Genomic DNA, 21,632 nt, shown 5'->3' on the forward strand with positions numbered 1-21,632 from the left:
CGGTTGGGTCGCTACAAGTGGTAGCTAACACACAACAATACACAATCGTTCTGCAAAATAATGGTTTCTGAAATCCAGAATCCGGCCCCAAAATCTGTGATTAGGCCTTTGGGTCCGAAATAGCTAACATATAGTTTAATACTAGTAGTATTATTATTGGAATCTGGTACAAAGCGATGTGAACTAATGCTAGTATATGCAGTTTTTGTACAAGCCTGTGTTGTAGCTTCACCTTGACAAACAAGGCGAGGCTTCGCTGCCAAAAAACGTCTGAATAATGACCTTTTTCCTGGTGGGAGGATAATAATTAATAACTCCATGACTGTGGGCCCAAAGTCGCTGCCTCCGTTCTGTTGGAATGGAAGTGGAAGTGACAGGAAGGTAATTACATACGTATGGTGAGATTGCGTTTTTTCCTGTTGCTCCATTCATCTCAATCCAAACTGGGGGGTTTCATTAGTTCATACGCCCCACCCCGTCCCCACCCGCTCTGCCTTCTCCAAATCGTACATCTCACACACACACACACACACACACACACACACACACACACACACACACACACACACACACACACACACACACACACACACACACACACACACACACACACACACACACACACTCACTCGCACCACCCACCCCCATGTTGCTATGAGTTTCATGAAATCAGATCAACAAATCCAGCCAATCTGAATGACACCAGGAGGGCACTCTGAACCACGTCAGGATGGGTCACAATCTTCTCTGTGTCCTTGGGGTGAAATCCCATCCCCCCACCCGTCTGAGGAAATGTTTGTGTTCATCACATCATAATTACATTTGAAGTGCTTTGGGTGAACTTAGGGAAGAATTTATTAATGATGAATCCCTTTAGGGTGCAAAACCCCACGCCTGGTAATGAGGGTTTAATGGATGGAAACTGATGTTTGTTAGTTTTTCTTTTGGTGGGTGGTCATAGAGGAGGCTCATTGAGAGTAATGAGCATGACGATTACACTCAAAGTTTGCATAAAAACATATACAAACCTATGCATTCAATTCATTCTCTCTTTACTAAAGCCACTTTGAAATGCCCGATATAAATACAGTTGTCCTGATTGATTTTTTCTCATATCATATCTGTAAAGGGGAGAACACAGAGGGTGAGAGAGAGAGAGAGAGAGAGAGAGAGAGAGAGAGAGAGAGAGAGAGAGAGAGAGAGAGAGAGAGAGAGAGAGAGAGAGAGAGAGCGCTTTATTAATAAACCTTGAAACTCTCCCTGCTGCCACTGTGACGGCTCCTCCAACTATTTAACTGAATCATCACGCATCCCGGGGTCTATTGTTTCACTCCGCTGCCATAAAAGGTGCAGTCAGTCGAAGAGATTCCGCCATCTTTGGGTCTTTGTGCAAACCAAAAATGCTCCAAAATGCAGAATTCATCTGTTCAGAGGGCGATGCATTATCCCCAACCTGCGTCTCACTGACGTTGGGATTATTACCTCTATCAATAGCATGACTGGTAACGCCATTGTCTCCGGCTTCATTTCCCTAAACATGCCAGTGAGTACTGACACCTAACCCCCCCCCACACCCCCAACCCACAACCCACAACCCACCCACACACCCAGAACCATGACATAATTATGTTGGCAGCATAATATTAGTTGGTTTAGCCAAGACTCTCCTCTCCGTGACCAGGCTGTATCCCTGTTTCCCTGCGGTTTGATTTGGTTTCCCTTGAGAACAACAGCAGGTAGAGCAGCGAAATGACAGAATTTATATGCCAGAAAAAAAATAATAAATAAAAAGTGGCTGTGTTAGCTTCTGGCCGAAATAACTAAATAATAGTAGAAAAACTAACATCTGTAAAAAAATAAGTGATCCAGTCGACCGTTGTGTAGTTGTGTTGAGCATTTCAACAAATAATCACAATGCTACAACAGATGCAACACCCTGGAACAAAATAAGCAAAGTAAGAAATCTGCAGTGTCATGGGCTCAAATAAAGTTTAGCAATTAAACAAATCACCGTGCGCTGCAACAGATGCCAGAACCTGAACAAAAACAATAAACCTGTCTTTGAATGTAGAGGACTCTGAAGGACTCACACTACTATGGAGTCATTTAGCAGACACTTGTATCCAAAGCACGCTACACTGTGACAACAGTTGAGAATACATCAAACCCAGAACCCTTCAGCTGGGAGTGAAACAGCCACACCAAGGCTTCCCAACAGTTTTTTGGCCCATGACCCCAATTCTAGTTCTGGAAATGTTTGCGACCCCAACTTCAACTTTTGTGAACACAGATTGTTTTACCTCAAAAAAAAACCAATTATAACATCTACGTCCTTGTAGTTCATCGCATCGCTCCTCCACACAGTAAGTGATTAGAGGCAATTCGCTCCTGGCTAGGAATCAATAGGCAGTTACTTCTTAGGAGGTTTTTTTGAGAATAAAAAGGTTTGCTATAATGGATCATCAAATATCTAAGGCTAAGGTTGGCAATCCCCCGTGATCCCATGTGCATCTCAGGGGACAAGAGTAGGGTCCCGACCCCAAGGTCGGGAACCAGTGTCCTACATTATCCTGCCCCAAAACATTGCATATTCGTCCTTGTTCTCCGACTGTTTGTTAAGATTCCTGTTCCCCCTCTCCCCACTGTCCCAGAGCTGCCTGATCCACTCCCACAGTATCCACGTCTCAGACACCCTCAGACAAGTGTGGGCGGGAGGTTAGAAAAGCCTACATTACTTATTCTGGGCGTTGCTATGGCAATACACAGAGAAGGCACATATTTGTTGTTGCATTATGTACCGAAAACATTGTCTTTGTTGGCCTAGTTTCTATGAATTTCTATGAATGATGCATGAGGTGTTGTACTATTGGGTGGTCAGGGTTAGGGGGGGGGGGGGTGTACACCAGTACTCCATTTGTGCGTTGTGAATCTTTCATTACAAACAGACACACACACAAACAACAAGGAAGCAGTCTGATTCATCTTTGAGAATGCATCCGGAGACAGATGGAGAGCCGGCTATATGGAGAAGCTCACTGCGGAGCATTTTAATATAGTCGCTTTTTGTTTCAAAATCCACACAGCTACCAATGCCATTATTGTTTTAATAGAGAGAGAGAGAGAGAGAGAGAGAGAGAGAGAGAGAGAGAGAGAGAGAGAGAGAGAGAGAGAGAGAGAGAGAGAGAGAGAGAGAGACACCGAGAGAGAGAGAGACACCGAGAGAGAGAGAGAGAGACACAGAGAGAGAGAGAGACACCGAGAGAGAGAGAGAGAGAGAGAGAGACATCGAGAGAGAGAGAGAGACACAGAGAGAGAGAGAGACAGAGATAGACAGGGTGTAAGAGAGGAGAAGAAATAAGTAGAGAGAATAAGGGAGCGAAAGGTTAAGAGTGAGGTGGAGAAAATGGGAGAGAGAGAGGGAGAGAGGGCGAGAGATGATGACAAGGGAAAGTAATATGTAGGTAGTGGGGGATCAAGAGAGAGACACACAGATCCAGCTCAATACATTTTTGCGACACGTCCTCTCTGCTGCAAAACCTAAAATGCTTTTGGTTTCAATATCACTAACGGTATATTACTGACATATTACTATATTACTGACATATTACTATGATACTATATTACTGACGTATTACTATATTACTGACATATTAGTGTATTACTGATATATGTAAGGGATAATGCCCGACTTCGCGGAGGCAACCGTCCTCCGCTTCGCGTCGGACGGTTCACGCCTCCACGTCGTCCATTAATTCCTGATAATGGACACCTCGAAGGGCATTATCCCGCTTATACCACGGTCACTTACCAACGGTGACCAAATTAAGACCATTAATTTATATTTTCATGCGTTTTACAATCTGAATATAAAGTTTTCCACAAAACATACATTTGTTTCCCTGGTTACGCCTGAGGGTCCGACTAATACCCGGAACCACCATTACACGCCCGTTGGGTTCTCATGCAACGGAAACGTTGTTCACTCCTCCAGTAATTAGGACGGACCATAGCTACGACTTTAGAACGGGAGGTAGCGGGAGGTATTATAGTCCGCTGAGCTTTGTTTTGTTTCCCATTGCTATGGTTACTACTATTTTAGAGACAATACGCCAGCTAGCGCATTAATTGAGAACGGTAAACAGACAATTTGACGGAACTACTTGTCCAGGTGTCCGTATATCAGGAGTTAATGCACACCCTGCATCCAATCAGAATCGAGTATTCCCGCAGACCGTGGTATAATACTGCAGAACTAGTATTACTATATGACCGAAAATATCACCATATTACTTATATGATCTACATTACTGATATATTACTGATCTATTCCTAGTGTGTCCTGGGGAGGAGGGTGAAAAGGTGACATTGTACTTTTGAAGCTGATTGGTCTTAACTAACTGTAGGGTGGAGAGGGTGTGTGCTTATGTGTATGGGTGCGTGTGCGTGTGTGTTTGTGTTTGTAGCATTAGATATAATGAGGTGCTTAAACCGGTCAATAAAAATGAATCAAACCCAGCCGAGCTATTGATTTTATGTACACAATCATGTGAGAACACATGAGGTTGAGGTTGAGGGTGTAGGGTGTGGGGGGGTTGGGGGAGGGAGGGGAGGTAGGGGAGAAAGGGGAGGGGCCCTACCTCGGCCAATGGCACGCCCTCTGGGGGCCGGCAGTGCAGCACGATCATGCCCTTAAGAGGCACCTCGGTGCCCTGGGGGTCCTGCTCAAAGTTCTTCCTCAGGTCTGGAAGGAAACAGCAGAGCAGAGCGAGTCAGGGGACACCACTTATCAGGACACACGCACACACACACACACACACACACACACACACACACACACACACACACACACACACACACACACACACACACACACACACACACACACACACACACACACACACACACACACACACAGAGACACAGACAGACAGACAGACAGACAGACAGACAGACAGACAGACAGACAGACAGACAGACAGACTCCACTCACATGCGATGCGGACGCTGGCCTTGCGGCTCTTGGACGTCCCCAGGTGGCTCCAGGCGACACACAGACACCAGAAGTCCTCGGGCCCGTGGAAGTCCTCCACCTGCTGCCGCGACACGTTAATCAGGACCTCGCGGAACTTCACCCCTGGATGGAGAAGGACAGAGTCGAGCCGGAAGCCAATGACTGAAAGGGGCAGAGTTACGCATCGTTCTGTGACGAGAGATCTTCTACCGAAAAAATGTACATTGACGCTTTTATCCAAAGCGACTCACAAAAAGTACATTTGTCAGAAGAAGGTGATACAATAAATCGCAGTCTGTACAGTACGGAAGAGAAGAGAAAATTATTTGGAACGTTCGCGAGGGACTGGAGCTTAGAGGATTTTAAGGAGTATGTTTCTACAGTGGCCAGTCCACCCAGGGTTGATTAGAGGCTTTACAGACGCTTTAACGAACAATGTCGGTGTCTGGACAGGATGCTTAATCGTAATTGTCTTTTCCACCAGGAGAACTTTATTAGTGCTGGCCGGGTTTGTGTTCCTGTTCACCGATTACTGGCTTACAGATCCCCGCCTCAAGCGACATGATTGGTCTAAACCAGGGGTCTTCAAGGTTTTCCAGGCCAAGGACCCCCAAACTGATGGAGATGTGTAAGGTGTGCGCGGGAGACATACGAACGTACGCTTACCACTTTTGTAAATGCCATACGGATCGCATGATAGGAATAGGTAGATTGACGAACACAGAGATTGTGACATCCGTCAGCAACACGCAAGCTCTGTGTTCGCCAATCTACTTATTGAGTCTTAAAAACAAAATGGCGTCGTCGGGTGATCTACTGATGGTATTGTGTGTATAAAATGTCCTTTTTAATAAACAATCTGTACACTCACAAAGCTCTCAATGCCTCGTTTTATATGTTAAGACCCATATTATACTACCAAAGAAGTGTCGGGCTACTTTTAGCCTTTTAAGTGGTTTAAAACAGCGATTTAGTTTTTACCATAACCAGTGCCTCCATCGTTCCAAGGTTATAGCGTTTGATAGAATCGGCTAAAAACAGCCAACTGAAGAAAGCGTCTACATGCGTTTTTTGTGCTCCAAAACGAAGGTTTCAACTTGTTATCATACAAAACATATCCCAAATTCATTTTACACCGGAATTACCCTTTAACCAAGCAGAGTTGGTTCAATGTTAGCAAAAGCAACACAAAATCCAAGTGATTCCATGTTTCCATCAGCTGATACTTCCGTGCATCATTTCCAGGAACTCCCTGACCTCTAGCTCTCCCCGTGTGTCCTCGTTAACGAAACGGCCGTCACCTGTGTTAACGACTCATTATGTCCAGGTGTGTTCTCGGTGTTCAAGCTCCGTTTGTTTCTGTATGTTTCTGACCCATTTAAACAGTCCATGGATCTAATGGCCAATCAATTAAAACAACCAATCAAATTTCCCTGACGATCAAAACACATCCCTTCTACATTTTGTCCACCTAATGTGTTAAATGTGTTAAATTACAGAAACAAGATACGCTCTAAACATCGTTTCATCTCTTAATGCGCTGCCGACTTATTAGAATAAAAATCCCAGGAAAACGAGGAGAATGCTAATCGCAGGGCGCAGCCATTAAGCTAATTGTTTTTCTCTCAAGAAACACGCGATACACTTGACTCGACTAGTCTCCTATGAAGATCCAACTCAGTAAATCGGGTTTTGAGAATATTCTGTATATTGTCAATCTCCCCTCTTAAAATGGTACAGCGAGCCAGTGATGATGGTTGTGAGGTCAGAACAGAATAAGCCTTTTAACATATGGCTGACCTAGAAGTGTGTTGGGACTTATCCTTTTAGGGGGAGCGGGCCCTGTCCCTCGCTCTGGGATTACAAACACTGAGTTATGAATGTACCAATAGCTTTACGTTCTACATGATTATGAATGCTAGAGGTCACAGGAAATAATGTGCCATCTGTTAGTCATTTATGTGTGTGTGTGTGTGTGTGTGTGTTTGTGTGTGCGTATCGTGTACGTGTGTGTGTGTGTGTGAGAGAAACAACCATGGTGTAGACTAGACAAAGACAGGCAGAAGTTCCTCCTCCGACCAACGTTTTCCTGAGTGAAGGGCAGGTTTAATACGCCGATGAAAGAGAGGAGGACAAAAACAAGCTGTGTGACTTCCATAAATCCTGTCGCTCAACAAAATAATATATAATCATTTCCCCATGATAACTCAATTCAACACAAAAACGGAAAGAGAACGAGGGAGGGATCTCATCAACCAACCCATACTTTCTTTGGTTGTCCAAGGAAAATCTATAGATTTTTTTCCATTTTTTCTCCCCGGCATTTTTTGGTTCTGATTCTCCCACCTACCCCCCTACCCACCCCCACCCGAAGGCCCATGGCTCAGGAAACAGCGCCAGGAAACCTGATCGCTGGCTTAGAGGACGCTTCCTCCACCCTTAACTCTCCACCTGGCTCCCTCGCCTCTGCTCTTCACTCCATCTCCAACACTCCCACTCCAGGAGGAAAGGGGAGCTTTTTGTGTGTGCAAAGAGATACACTAATGCCCTGGTTCTCCTTGATCGCCCGCATAGTACCTTGCCTCGGCCCTTTTTCTCCCTCTCACCATTATTTTCCACCTCTCTGTCTTTCTTTCTTTCTCTCTCTCTCTACTTATTGCTCCACCTTTCTTGAACCTGTTTCCCTGTTTCCCCCCTCGATTTATTTTCTTCACCCCTCTCCCCACCTCGCTCACTCCCCCCATCCCTCCCCCCTCCCTCTCACACTCACTTCAGCCCATCTCCCTCCCCTCCCTCCCCCCCCCCCCCCTCTCCCACTCACTCCGCTCCCAATCTCTCTCTGTTGCTGAGTCTTCCACTAAATCCACTCTGAGTACGGCTGCCTGTGTTCCGCACTTCGAGCCATCCTCCCCCCAGCAGCCAGCCCCGGGAACACATTGACCCCACGTATCTCTCTTTGTTTACAATAATCGTACTATCGACGCTCCTGGAGCCCCTCCCACTCACGCCACCCAGAGGGCCGAGCTAGGCTAGGTAGCGTCACGCAGTTGCCCAGCCACTGACAGTTGACACAAGTTCTGGATGTGTCCTGTCTGTCTCACTGGGAGGGGCGCAATCTGATACACTGCTACTTAAATATTCAGTATGCAACTGTATGTTGCATTCTACATACAGAAACAGATACATACAGAAAATACATTGTTACGAAAAGTTGATTTCACCCACACACACACACACACACACACACACACACACACACACACACACACACACACACACACACACACACACACACACACACACACACACACACACACACACACACACACACACACACACACACAGGCTCCCCGTCTCCTCCGGTCCACTCTGGGCTGGGGGCGGGGGATTACTCTGGGAGCGTTGGATGTAATCGAAGCGCCCAGCGGTGGACTCCCACGAGCCACGACTCCTCTCTCCTCCACTCCTTCTCCTCTGTTGCCTTATCTCTCCTCTACCCCCCGTTCAGCCCTCCTTCCCATTCTATCTCTCCATCAAAAGACTCTGCAGGAGCCATCACTCCAAGTCCCAGTCCTCCCCGGCCCCCCTATCTCTTTCCTCCTCCTCCTCCTCTTCCTCCTATCTCTTCATCCGAACATCTACTTTTCGGTGGTGGGCGGATGCCTGAACCCCCCACCCTCACCCCACACCCAAACCCCCACCCCTGCACGCACCTCTACGCGCCGCCTCCACCTTCCTGTCCTGCCATATCTCACCCGCCGTGGCGGTGGTGTTGAGCCTCACCATCCCAACACTCCCTCTCATCACGGCGCCCTGAAACGAGGACTTCACCCAGAATATCCTCCCGTTGGCTCGGGATATCTCACTTCTAACCTCGTGACTCTAATGTTGTTTGTCGGATTAGTCGTTTACTTTGTACATTTGGAAAAAGTGCTTTGATATACTGCACTTCAAGGCTTGGACGGGCTATTTTTGGACCGCTTGTCAACTTTTTTCCTGTAAACTCGACTCGGACAGTATAGGCTTTAGTCCAAAGTCCCTCTATGGCTTTACACTTCTTCCTAAAATCATCCGTAAAAATGTATTAGCGGCAGTCAGTTTCCAGTGTGTGTGTGTGTGTGTGTGTGTGTGTGTGTGTGTGTGTGTGTGTGTGTGTGTGTGTGTGTGTGTGTGTGGCGAGCCAGTCTGCTGGCATCAAAAGGCTTACCAATTGGACAAGGATGAGGAAATATAATCGACAATATTGTATTTGAAAAACACATCCATATTGACCTTTTGATCATGTAGTTCTGAACTCACACTGCATTTGGTGAGTTTGTTTTGATACTATGATCCTTTATAAATAGTGAAATATGTGAATCATGAAAGCGCCTGGTAACACAGCAAGGGTTTCAATGGGGCTTTCTTTTATGGGGGGGAAGTGGGCTTACCACACTGAAAACAGCCTTGCAACATCCACACGCCGCCAGTTCAAAACATCCCAGCGTTTTCAACCACGATCAAGCATCCAAGGTTTATGGCGTCACACAAGTCGAAATAGCCTGCCAATGGCACTTCATCCTCATCCACTCTATTCTGCACTTTGTTTAGTCTCAACCAAAACAAAGGACCATGACTCAAATACAATCGATGTTTGAAGTTGACATAAGCAGACAATCTTCTTTCTAAAGAGTTGTTATGCAAAAATTGTGTGTGTGGCGTCCTTTTTTCAGCTTCGACAACTGCGTACAAAGCAACACAACCCCACATGTGACCTTGTTTCATATGTGATCATACGCAGCACACACAGCATTTCCAGTGTGTGTCAAACTCCATATATCATTGCCAGAGTAATGGATGGATGGATGTCTATCTTATAAATCATGTTATCTCTGTTATAAAAAACATTGAAACATTGCCGGGCAGCATAGATCCTTCAAAATTTAGAAATATCTGAAATATCTCACACATTTGTAGGGAAATATCTGTGTTACATATGTTTGGAGTCCCTGAAGGATATTTGCAGCATCTAATACTGGGATGGGCAACTTTCATGATAAAGAGGGCCACATTTTTCATCATAACCATCAGAGGGCCACATGACTGCACACTTCAACTTAACGTGAGCTGAGAGAAGCTACACAATTTTGAATTTGGTAGATATGATTTCCTGTATTCTGGTGCATTTTGGGGATGGCCACTACCTAAAAAATCGTCCTGAATCATAACCTATGTACGGTATGTTATTTGAACCAACATACATTGATTTCATGTTTTCCATGCTCAAACAGCCACATGAATGGTCAGTATTTTTATCATTGCAAAGGGCTCACATACATCATCATTCAATGATGTCGCAAAACTGAAAAACGTGGCCCAACATTAAAGGGACACTGTGTAACATTTTAAGTCATTTATTACCTCAAATCAACATATTCATTCATAAATAAGTCCTCATTGGTGTAAAATTATCTCTGCCAAAAATCGCACTTTAATATTAATATGTATATATATATTTTATAATTAATATGTAGTTACATAGGACGGGTAAGCTTCATGGAGGCTTCCATGTTCTTCCGGTCTATGAACTGCCGTGAGGGACAAAAAGCACTACGTGGTACAGGAAATGCAAACGCGTTTTCACTCTGAGCCAGCGTGAATGATGACTGAAATAATTCACTATCTTGCTCGAGGAATAATTACTCATGCAACATTAGCTTACACTAATGATTCAATGCAGTTTGAAATTTGTTTGAAATAACGAACCTCATCATCACTCGAATGATTCGATGAGGTAGTATTGGATGTCATGACACAGCTTCTTGGCACATACTGCCCACTGTAGTTTTTGAACAAGCGAGCACTATTAGTTTGAATGCAATATACAATTGTACCTCTAGATGGGAGTAATTTTTACACAGTGTCCCTTTAAGTGCAACAACTCAATGAACTCAAACCGAACAAGCATGATATTCATTGCAGTTGTAGTAGTTGTAGTGGCGACTTAAGTGGATATCTTTAATGACTTTATAAGTCACAATAATGACTAGGAAGAATATTACTATACTACTTACTATTGATCTGTATACGTTTACAATATGACTCAATAATATATCTCCATAATTTCCTAACCCTAACTTATCATCGGGCATCTGGCAAGGATGCCCACTGGGCGCCTCCCTTGGGAGGTGTTTCAGGCACGTCCAGTGGGGAGGAGACCTCGGGGAAGACCCAGGACTAGGTGGAGAGATTACATCTCAACACTGGCCCGGGAACGCCTCGGGATCCCCCCGTCAGAGCTGGTCAATGTGGCCCGGGAAAGGGAAGTCTGGGGCCCCCTGCTTGAGCTGCTCCCCCCGCGACCCGACCCCGGATAAGCGGATGACGATGAGATGAGAACTTATCATAACATTATTCACAATATGCCTCAATAACTCCATAATATAACTCCATAAAGTCCTAACTTATCATAACATTATTCACAATATGACTCAACCAACTAATTCATGATGATTTCATAACTTAACATAACTTTATTCACAACTTCATAAGGTCAAAACTTATAACTGATTCCCAATACGACTCAACTATATTACTTCATAATTTCATAACTTTTAACTTTATTCACAATACGGCTCAACAATCTGACTTCATAAGGTCATAACTTATAGCTTATTCCCAATATGACTCAATTATATTACTTCATAATGTCATTACTTATAACTTTACGACAGCAAGATCAACGACACAGGCGTAACCGCGGCAACAACCGTCAATAAAACATTGTTCGGACGCACACAGACAATTATTGCAGCTGCATTTTCCAGTGCAAACTCATTACATACGCAAATAATGATGAATGATTCACCAATACAAACCATGTTTTGTGTGCGTTGCGCGTGAGCAGGGAATAGCCTGGTGGTAACTCACAGAATGATTCAAACGGCACGTGCTGGCTTTGACTTACCGTTACCACACAAACACAAACTATAGCATACGATATAGAGCCATGACACAGCAGGAACCGTGCCCAAACAAATGTTCTGTTCTTGGGTTTCTTTATATTTCAGTTCACTGTGGCTTGTATAGAGCTCCTGGGTAGCAACGTGAGCCAAACTAGGAGCAAATACAAGTTTTGTGACAGGCAACATCATGTAGCAAATCCCACAGCATGCCCGGCAAGCAAAGCCTGGCACACATGATGCAAGGCAGCCCCATAGGGGGGGTTTGTGCTACAACATGGCAACCAGTACATTAAGCAGAAGAGAAAACAGAACGTTTGCTCAACAGGATTTGGTAGGCTTGTTCTGGTGGAAAACAAACAGAGCCAAACAGAGCTTGGCAAGGTTATAGTGTGAAGGAAATAACATCAGGGAGCTATATCTGAACAAATGTTTGAACAAACTAAGCTGAGTAATTGCCAAGTGTATTTGGAGCCAAATGTAAGTTGGAAAGCAACATATCTCCTGTTCATGACACAAATTCTGGCATGGTGACAAACATTGACTGAGCATCAATCAGTGCTTTTATTTGTTCCATTTGTTCTCTTATCTGCCGGGAAATTACCGAACTGGTGCATCACAACTGTAAGATTAAAATCTAAAATCTATGATTGACTAAACCAATGGTGAAATAATTGAAATAATTTAAATTCCGTCATCTAAGGTATTGGTCATTTTAGCTGTTTCACAGGTTAGCTGTTTGATGAGGTGTCGGGCACCCGTTGCCTTCTGGGTAATGGAGGAATATCCAGCTGCTGCGGCTTTAAAGCTCCCGTCTCCTCTCTCCTAATCCAACGGGAGTAACATGGTGGTGGTGGGGGGGGCAGCATTGCTACTAGCACAGGTGCAACTATATTTCCAATTCCCTGCTATTTACTCTCCTTTCTGCTGCCCTCCCCGAATTCAGTCACATTCACAATTACGAACGGTATTTTGAGGTCACATGTTTTTGTCATGTAGCCCTTCACGTATCTCCTATGCGATTCTATCCAATTCAGGATTTCTGCGTTTATCGCAAATTGGAGGGAAAAGTTTTGATTCTTTCCACCAATTTAACTGCGAATTCTGCCCGTCGTTCTACTGGTCGTCAAGTCGACGTGTTTAACTTCACAGTCGTCATAATGATCTCTCTGCTCGCTTGAAATCCAATCCTGATCAAGGTCGGGTCGATCCTGTTCAATTCTTTCAATGCAAACGTGAAGCCACATCAAGCCGGGATCAAACCCGCGGCCCGCTTTTCAACGGGTTGCATCACACACCAGCCATCAAACCAGTCATCACCTCTCAGGCGCTCAAAGACCGGTATCGAACAATCAAACAATAAAAGCCTTTTGGGGGATACTGTGCTCCTATTACCGCCGTATTGAACGTGACACATGAGCTGACGCAGCCAGGCAGATATATACTTTAAGGGTGGAGGGGGGGGGGGCAGTATAGCCTGAGGCGTAGTCAATAGGCTCCTTTTTGCAGGATCCATCCTGTAATCTGTGATTCCTGCCCACCGAGGATCTGAGCTCCATCTTCAGACCTTCTCACCCTCGCGTGAAACTGAGAGCAATTTTGACAAGCGAGATTGAGTTGAAGCTCGAGGTTATATATATGTGTGTGTGTGTGTGTGTGTGTGTGTGTGTGTGTGTGTGTGTGTGTGTGTGTGTGTGTGTGTGTGTGTGTGTGTGTGTGTGTGCGTGTGTGCGTGTGGGTGTGTGTAGGTGTGTATAAGCCCATACAAGAATTGTGTACTGTATATGTGTAGGATTGAGTTTAAGTTGGAGGTTGTGTCTATGATGAGTGTGTGCACGCATGAGCGTGTATGGCTGCATTTGTGCGTGCGTGCGTGTCTGCGTGCGCGCGTGCGGTGCGTGCATGCGATGCGTGCGTACCGGTGCCCAGGTCGGTGTGCTCCTGGGCCAGGTGCTGGCTCTGATGGACCCATTCCCCGTTGCACTTGAAGAAGATCTGCAGCGCGGGCTGGGCCCGGCAGCGCAGCTGGATGGGGTGGCTCTTGATGATGTAGGCGTCGTCGGGCTCCTGCAGGAAGCGGGGGAGGGTCCCGGACTGGAGGGCCTCGCCCCTGGACCCTGGGACACACACACAGGCACACGGTCACTATATACATATATACAAGCTCTCAGTCCCGTAACCTGAACGTTACCGTTGTGTTCGTCAAGTCTTTCATTTTGGGTTTGTTTGATTCCCCCGGCTTATTATTCACCTTCAAATTAAAAATGTAAAATATATAATATAAACGAATACATTAAATCATTAATAATGATAATAGATGGTTGAGGGGACGTTTTATTCTATCATATAATATTCATTGATGTCTTACATTTGTTTTGAATTATTTGTATTGTATTGAATGGGTCCAGCCACTCAAATCCTCTGAATAAAGAAATGACTCCAAGACAAAAAGAAGAAAAGGTAAACATTCTCACATTGCAATTCCAACCCAACCAAAGAGCCACTCCGCCGTCTCCCAGCGTGTGCTCGTGTCTTCTGATTGGTATTCCTGACGCGTGATTGGATCCCGTGGAGGTGTGCAGGTGATTACACTGTATTTAAATCCCTGAGGATAACAAGGGGAAACCTGTCCACGGTTAGTGTGAAGCCAACCCCGCCAGGATTACAGAGCTCACTCCCTTCCACCTCTCCCCCCCCTCTCTCCATCTCTCTACCCCCCCCCCCCCCCCCCCAACTTACCCCTCTCCTCAGCTTCCTAACCTATCCATCCCTATCTCTTGCTATCTCTCTCTCTTGATCGATCTAATCCTTCTCCCGCTCCTGAAGAATATTCTAGAAGATTGAGGGTAGGAGATACAATGTGTGTGTGTGTCTTTGTGTGTGAGTTTGTATCTGTGTTTGTCCATGCATGCATGTGTATGTGTTTGTGCGTGTGTGTCTGTGTGTGTGAGGGCCTGTCAGTGTCTATCATTACGGGGAGTGCTTACTTATGTTTGTGTGTGTGCTTCTGTGTGTGCGTGTGTTCAAGAGAGTGCCTTCTCTGTGTTCATGTGTTTGTGCGTGTGTGCATGTGCATGTTTGCGCGTGTGCATGTGTGCCTGTATGTGTGTGTGTGTGTGTGTCTATGGTGGTGCAGGATGGATCTGTGTTGATGCGTGTCTGTGTGTGTGTGTGTCTGTGTGCTTCTGTGTGCGTGCATGTGTGTATGCATGTGTGACAGCGCCGCTGTAAATCACACAGTTTTGCGCCCTGTGGTGCCTCGTCCCACACTGCGGCACACTCCCATTCACTCCCTCTTTGCTCCGGAGCCCCAACAACGAGACACGCTTTTAATTTGAAAGCGCCTAGCTGCAGGCGAAGCCTTTGGCTGCTACAGAGTGCCTCCATTTGTTCAGCGCCGGTGCAGTGAGATGGCATGTTTATGTTTGGTTAAACACAAAGCACAGACGTGGGCCCCCATGCGAGGGCCCTATTCATCAGAGGAAGACACCGCTGAACCCGGGCCCCACACCAGCACAGGACCTCGCAACCAGAGGAACTGTTCATTTGTTTACAGTTTGTGGTGTTTTCCTTCTAAGACAGAGTGAGGGGGGGGGTTTGAGTATTTAACGTTATCATTATAGAGTTTGCATCAGTGTGTTTCTAATTGTTTGAGGACTGAAGTTTGAAAAGGTAAATAATATATCATGATTGATGTCATATTCTTGATGACATATTTCTAATCATTAGATGGGCCTATTCTATTTATTTTCAAATCAAACTCTTCATTCAATCGGACTCTTCGTTCTTTCTTCGGTACACCTGACCCCGCCCCCCTCCGGTTCCTGTCTGGTCATTTCAGCAACCAGTGGCGCTCTGTGCACTCCACGGTGATCTACGACTACTGGGTCAACTCAGCGATAACACAAACTGCTGGTCGGGTGGAAAAACAAGATGTCACTGCCATAGGGCTGAGTGATAGCTCTATCAGAAACAAACACATACACTCTATCAGGAACACACACACACACGCGCGCACACACACACACACACACACACACACACACACACACACACACACACACACACACACACACACACACACACACACACACACACACACACACACACACACACTCTCAAAAACACAAACACACACACACACAAAAACCCAGACACACACACACTTCATCAGAAACGCACACACATACTGTAATTGGAAAATTGTATTTTTACATTCTGTTTCTATAACTGCCATTGTTGATTGTGCCTTTTCACTGAAACCCTTGGGGTGGTCAAGGGTCAAAGGTTCCAACTGATAAGTCACCACTATGAGACCCCACATTATAATTGTCTATGATGAAATCAAATAATGATTACTCGGGTCAGAGTTTCCTGTATTCTCATCAAGGAAAATAATGCATAGGGGGATCTCTGCTTCCTCATGCTCGGTGTACCCCAGGCACAAAGGTCAACGTTAGCTAACGTAGAGTGACTAGACAATGCAAGGAATAGGCGATAGAGTTTACATGATGAAGGGGACACAACAGGATAGATTTTTCCATCACACATCATTGTGTGAAGCAGAGCTGTCCTCGCATTAGACACTGCGTCGGACTTCAGCTTGCGCAGCTCTTGGAGCGTCACAGGTTGATTTCCCCTGCAGGGGACTTCAGCCTGGCGGAGCTCTTTGAGTGAACGACTGATTTCTCATCCATTGGATCATTGTTTGTTATGTTTTATTGTTTGTTGTATGATTGTTGTATGTTATTGTACCGTTATTACCCAAATATATGACCATAATTGTTTTAAACTCACTCACACACACACACACACACACACACACACACACACACACACACACACACACACACACACACACACACACACACACACACACACACACACACACACACACACACACACACACACACACGCAACCCCCAACAAACAAACAATGCCGTTATTGCTTGGGTGGAAGAACCTTGAAGCAGGCTCAGCAAATATTATTTACCCTTGAAAAATATCCGCAGGTGCTTAATAAATACATCCATAGTTTTTAATAAAATCCTTAAAAAAAGTATTTCAATTTAAAGCAGAGTAGTATTTTAACTTCTACACGCCAGGAAAGCAGCAACAGTGATTTCAATAATGCAGCATAGATACGAAACAGCAATCTAGCCGATCACTGAACTCTGAAGCACCGCACAGTCGATCGGGGAATATTGTGCAGTCAGCTTCTATGCATCTCATATACAACGTCAGTACCAAGAACACATAAATACTAGTACAAGGGCAGAGGGGGGAGAAAGAGAGGGTGATAGGAGAGAGAGAGAGGGAGAAAGAGAGAGGTTCAACGTTAAGAGACCGGCCAACCATAAAACGGGCCGTTGCACTAATGAATCCTTCATCAAGCAGCGATGAGAAAACTCATCTCGAGCATTTTGAGAATACAGCTCATTTTCAAGATCATCGCTTCATTTCGAGGGACTGATCTAGCATCGAATAATCATCAGAAGGGCCGGAATATCCCATGACATTCGTAACCTCTAATCGCATCTACTTTTGCTCGGCTGACAAGTTATTTCTATACCCCATTCCCAATCGCAACATCACTACCCCCTCCACCAACTCCTCCACCACCACCAGTTGTTAGCAGTGGAATGGCATTAGGGTTGCACAGTTAATTGCATTTTTATCTTATCCCTTCTGCAATTGGCTAGTCAGTAAAGTTACAATCAATGCATTGCAACTTTCTTTTATGAAAAAAATGTATAAATAACTAAATAAATGATATTGCACGGCCATTTCAATCAAATCTAATCATCAACGGTCACAACTCAGCAATAAGCACAATTACCAATCACAGACATTGCCAATAAGCTTGCTGAACCTTCCATGTTTGGGGATGTAACAAACTACCGCTCGTAACATGACGCCAGACAACGCAACGCGGTTGCCAGGTTGGCAAATTGTATCTATAATCCGTTAATCGCAAAGAATAAACGCAATCATAATATTATGGAAGATAATTGCATTTATCATTTTTGTCAAGGTTTTATCAAGTCGCAACCCCCCCCCCCCCCCCCCCCACCAAGAAAACAGGGGATGATAAGCGCTGGGTATTAACCAGGCAGGAGGCAGCTGCTTACACATAACAAACAACCACCAGAATCGACTAATGAATTCTCTGTTTTGTTAACTAAGAAGCGGCAGAATACTTATTTGTTGATCAGCGACACACAAGCGTTGTTGACATTTCGTAAACGGAATAAAAAATAAATAAAACTACCCTCCCCTCCTTGGGAAGGAGGAATGTGATGGCATGTGCGTGTGTGTGTGTGCGTGTGATTTTGTGAAATGTCAGGTATGTGATGGTATTTGTGTTTGTGTGATGGTGTGTGTGTGTGTGTGTGTGCGTGTGTGCGTGTGATAGTATACGTGTGTGTGTGTATGTGTGTGTGTGTGTGTGTGCATGCATTGGAGGATGAAAACGCGATTCAACGCGGCATCTCTCCCTTTATCCGTATGCAAGCAACAGTCTATTTGTATGAATACACAACATAAATAGAGCCTGGCAATAGTCAACAGTCCATTAATCCAAGTGGCTGATGTCAAGGTATGGTTTAGTGTCTGTAGGTGTGGGTGGAGGCGCGCGGCGCTCGCGGCAGCAGATGGAGCGGTCTGCCTTCCGGAGCAGAGGATCCGGGGGTGGAGGGAGAGCAGATGAAGGGTGGGTGTTGGAGATAGTGAGGAAGGCACCGAGGGAGCATCTGTTTAGATCAACCAAATGTGACCCATGAAGACTTATCCCAGAGCGATTTCAAAGAGAATACTTTGGGAGGACATTTCTTTATTATTAGAATATCTTACGCCTTGAGGAAAGAAGTAATTATTTATATTCCACCGAGCATGGAGACAACCGGCTTACAACCAGTTTGAGAAGGAAAATGTCCCCGATCTAAAAACCATCCCTATGCACGTGCATACGCACTCATACACACACTTACACTGCACTTCAGCACACTACTACTGTGCTGCGATTTAACACTGAATTCTATGACTACAACATGATAATGATCCCTATCCACTCCTGATTGTGGCCGAGGCATTATGTCCAGCGAGTTCTCCAAGCTCCATAGTGGTGTGTGTGTTATGAAATAACAGTTGCTTACTACTACAGTTCTGAAATACCAATTGCCAACGCCCCCCAGCCCATCTCCCGCCATTTCCCAGTGCCCCCCCGGGGGCGCGTCTGAGAGGGACATCAAAGGAACTGTAGAAATGGCAGAACAAACTTCTTAGTTCATTCTCCCTCAAAACACGAGACCTCATCCAGGCCGCACGCCCACGCGGGCGTCTCTCGTCAAAGAACACACACAACGGAGAGAAGGGCTGAGAGCATGGCCACCACAGACAGACATGTCAGTGTGTTTGTTGGTGAGTGTGTGTCTGTGTGAAGTGTGCGAGTGAGTGAGTGTGTGTGGGTGTCTCTGGCTTTGTTCAAATATTGATGTGACCCTCTGGTCTTACACACAAACAGTGAGCACGCACACTCCAATTGCACACTTCCAATTATTCATCGAAATGTATCAAGGGAAACTCATCTATGATATATGTTATTTCAAATTAAGGGGAAATTAAACTTACGACTTTATATATAACTCCTCAGACTCCCCCAGCCCCTCCACCATCTCCACCAGCACACACATGAACATGGGGTGTTTTTTCTTGAATGTAGTTGACATTGGCTGCAGGTGAAGGAGGGGGAGTGGATGTAGGACGACCAGCGACTGGCAGGGCGGTGGACGCCTCGGCGGGGCGGGGTTCTGGCGTCCCGCGGCCGTATTAAAGAAGAGGAGGGGGAAGGAGGTGATATAAACCAGACTGGAACCATCTGGGGGCTGAGGAACGGCAGCCGTCACTCTGCTCTGGGATTTAGAGGAGGGATTCCTGGTCGGTGGGGGGGCTTTACGTCCCCGCTGGTTAGAAGCAGCAGCCAGAGGGGCTCTGGCTGTGGATACAAACCAACGCTTGGCCGTTGTGCCAAAGTGATGAAATGGGGGTTCCATAACTTCATTACGGCGGCTTATTGCAGTGCTAGATACTATTTATAAAGGACTGATTTTCTCCTCTTTTTTTTGTATACTTTGCCAAGAATTAATTTTATTTTCGGTGGATTTGCGCTGCTGGGAAGTAAAGTTTAGAGTTGCTGAATGACCTTGCTGGAGCGATAGGTAAGCATTCATACAATTTTAGAAAGTCCAACGTTATCTCATCCATCCAATTAAAGGACAGTGACAGACAGGCGTTTGATTAGATACAGGGACAGCAAACACTGGGTTCTGATCATGTGACCGTGGACAGAAGGATGCGGGACAGAGAGTGGGAGGGGTCTACTGCTGATCCGGCCCAAGCCGTGGGTAGCCCAGTGCCCACCATAACACTACCTCTATTGACCTTATTCCACGCGTAAACAAGGGCGGCGCCACACTGGTTCCGTTTTGTGTTCTATCTTCTGGTTGAACAACTCTGTCCGTTATCTTACAGTGGCACAATACATCCGCAATTTTTGTCAAGATGACCAACATTATTTGTTCCAAAAGACGGGTGTCCTTGCAACAATACTGTGTTGCACACGGGAAAACCGGGGCAGAATGTTGTGGGGCAACCATCAATCTTAATCCCCCGCCATCCAGCGATGAGGACCGGCGTATGTGGCTAAAGGCGCTAAATTTGAAGAACCCTCCGAAAAGACCCTACTCTGTTCTTTTCATTTTGTGGACGGCAGACCATCAGACCAACACCCATACCCCGAGAAATGGTTGGGATATGTTATTCCTCCGGCGAAAAAGGCTCGTCGGATGCTTGTGAGGCTCCAAGGTAAGATAACATTTTAGCACTAACAGCTATCAATATCGCTAGTCGTTAGCCAGCTAGCGTCTAATGAGTATGATCAGCATATACCCGTAACTATGCCTTGGGTTGACCTCAATAAATGAACAGCATTACAAGATAAAATCAGGTCGAGGCTTTCTAATTTGATGTCCAGGACTGGTTATGTTGAAAGGCAGCAAAATGATTAACCTTATCGTTGATAACATACGTCTGATGCTGTTATTTCTACAGAACCCTCAACCAACTCTCCAATCCAGGAGACTGATGGGATGACTGATGGGATGACACACCGTGATGCTTCTACACAGGGGAAGTATGCATTCATGGAAGATCAAATCTATGCTGTCAGTGACTCACTCCATTGTCCTCTCCTGTACAAGATGTGTACAACATCTTGTACACACCGAACTTCTCCGGAATGATCGGCTGTGTCTACTGTACACTGGGTTGTCAGTGGATGCCATTGAGGCTTTATCCGGCGACCTGAAAGAAGGATGCAGCATCTCTCAGCTACATCCCAAGGATCAACTGTTGATGACCCTGATGGAGCTCCGGCTGAACCTATTGCAGGATGACATCGCAGAGAGGTTCAGAGTGTCTCAGTCTGTGGTCAGTAGGATGATCTCTCAGTGGCTGGACTTCATGTGGGAGAAGATGAGGTGCTATGTTCCAGGGCTGCCCAGGGAGACGATCCAGGCAACGATGCCACAGAGCTTCAAGGAACATTATCCATTAACCACATGCGTAATCGACTGTTCTGAGACCCCTCTTCAGAAGGCTCACAATCTGGACTCAAGAGGCGA

At 45.6% G+C, this 21,632-nt stretch overlaps 1 protein-coding gene across 1 annotated transcript in view; it reads right to left on the reverse strand.

The window, feature by feature from the left end:
• Positions 1–21,632, reverse strand: part of LOC132456135 (netrin receptor UNC5D-like) — a 145,013-nt gene that overhangs the window by 48,487 nt on the left and 74,894 nt on the right. The window contains exons 2-4 of the mRNA XM_060050361.1: positions 13,872–14,069; positions 4,991–5,134; positions 4,638–4,741 (exon numbers count right to left, since the gene is read on the reverse strand). Of these exons, the coding sequence (XP_059906344.1) occupies positions 4,638–4,741; positions 4,991–5,134; positions 13,872–14,069 (446 nt within the window). The remainder of the gene's footprint in view (positions 1–4,637; positions 4,742–4,990; positions 5,135–13,871; positions 14,070–21,632) is intronic.

Source organism: Gadus macrocephalus, chromosome 4 (genome assembly GCF_031168955.1).
Source record: "Gadus macrocephalus chromosome 4, ASM3116895v1".
Classification (NCBI taxonomy): domain Eukaryota; kingdom Metazoa; phylum Chordata; class Actinopteri; order Gadiformes; family Gadidae; genus Gadus; species Gadus macrocephalus.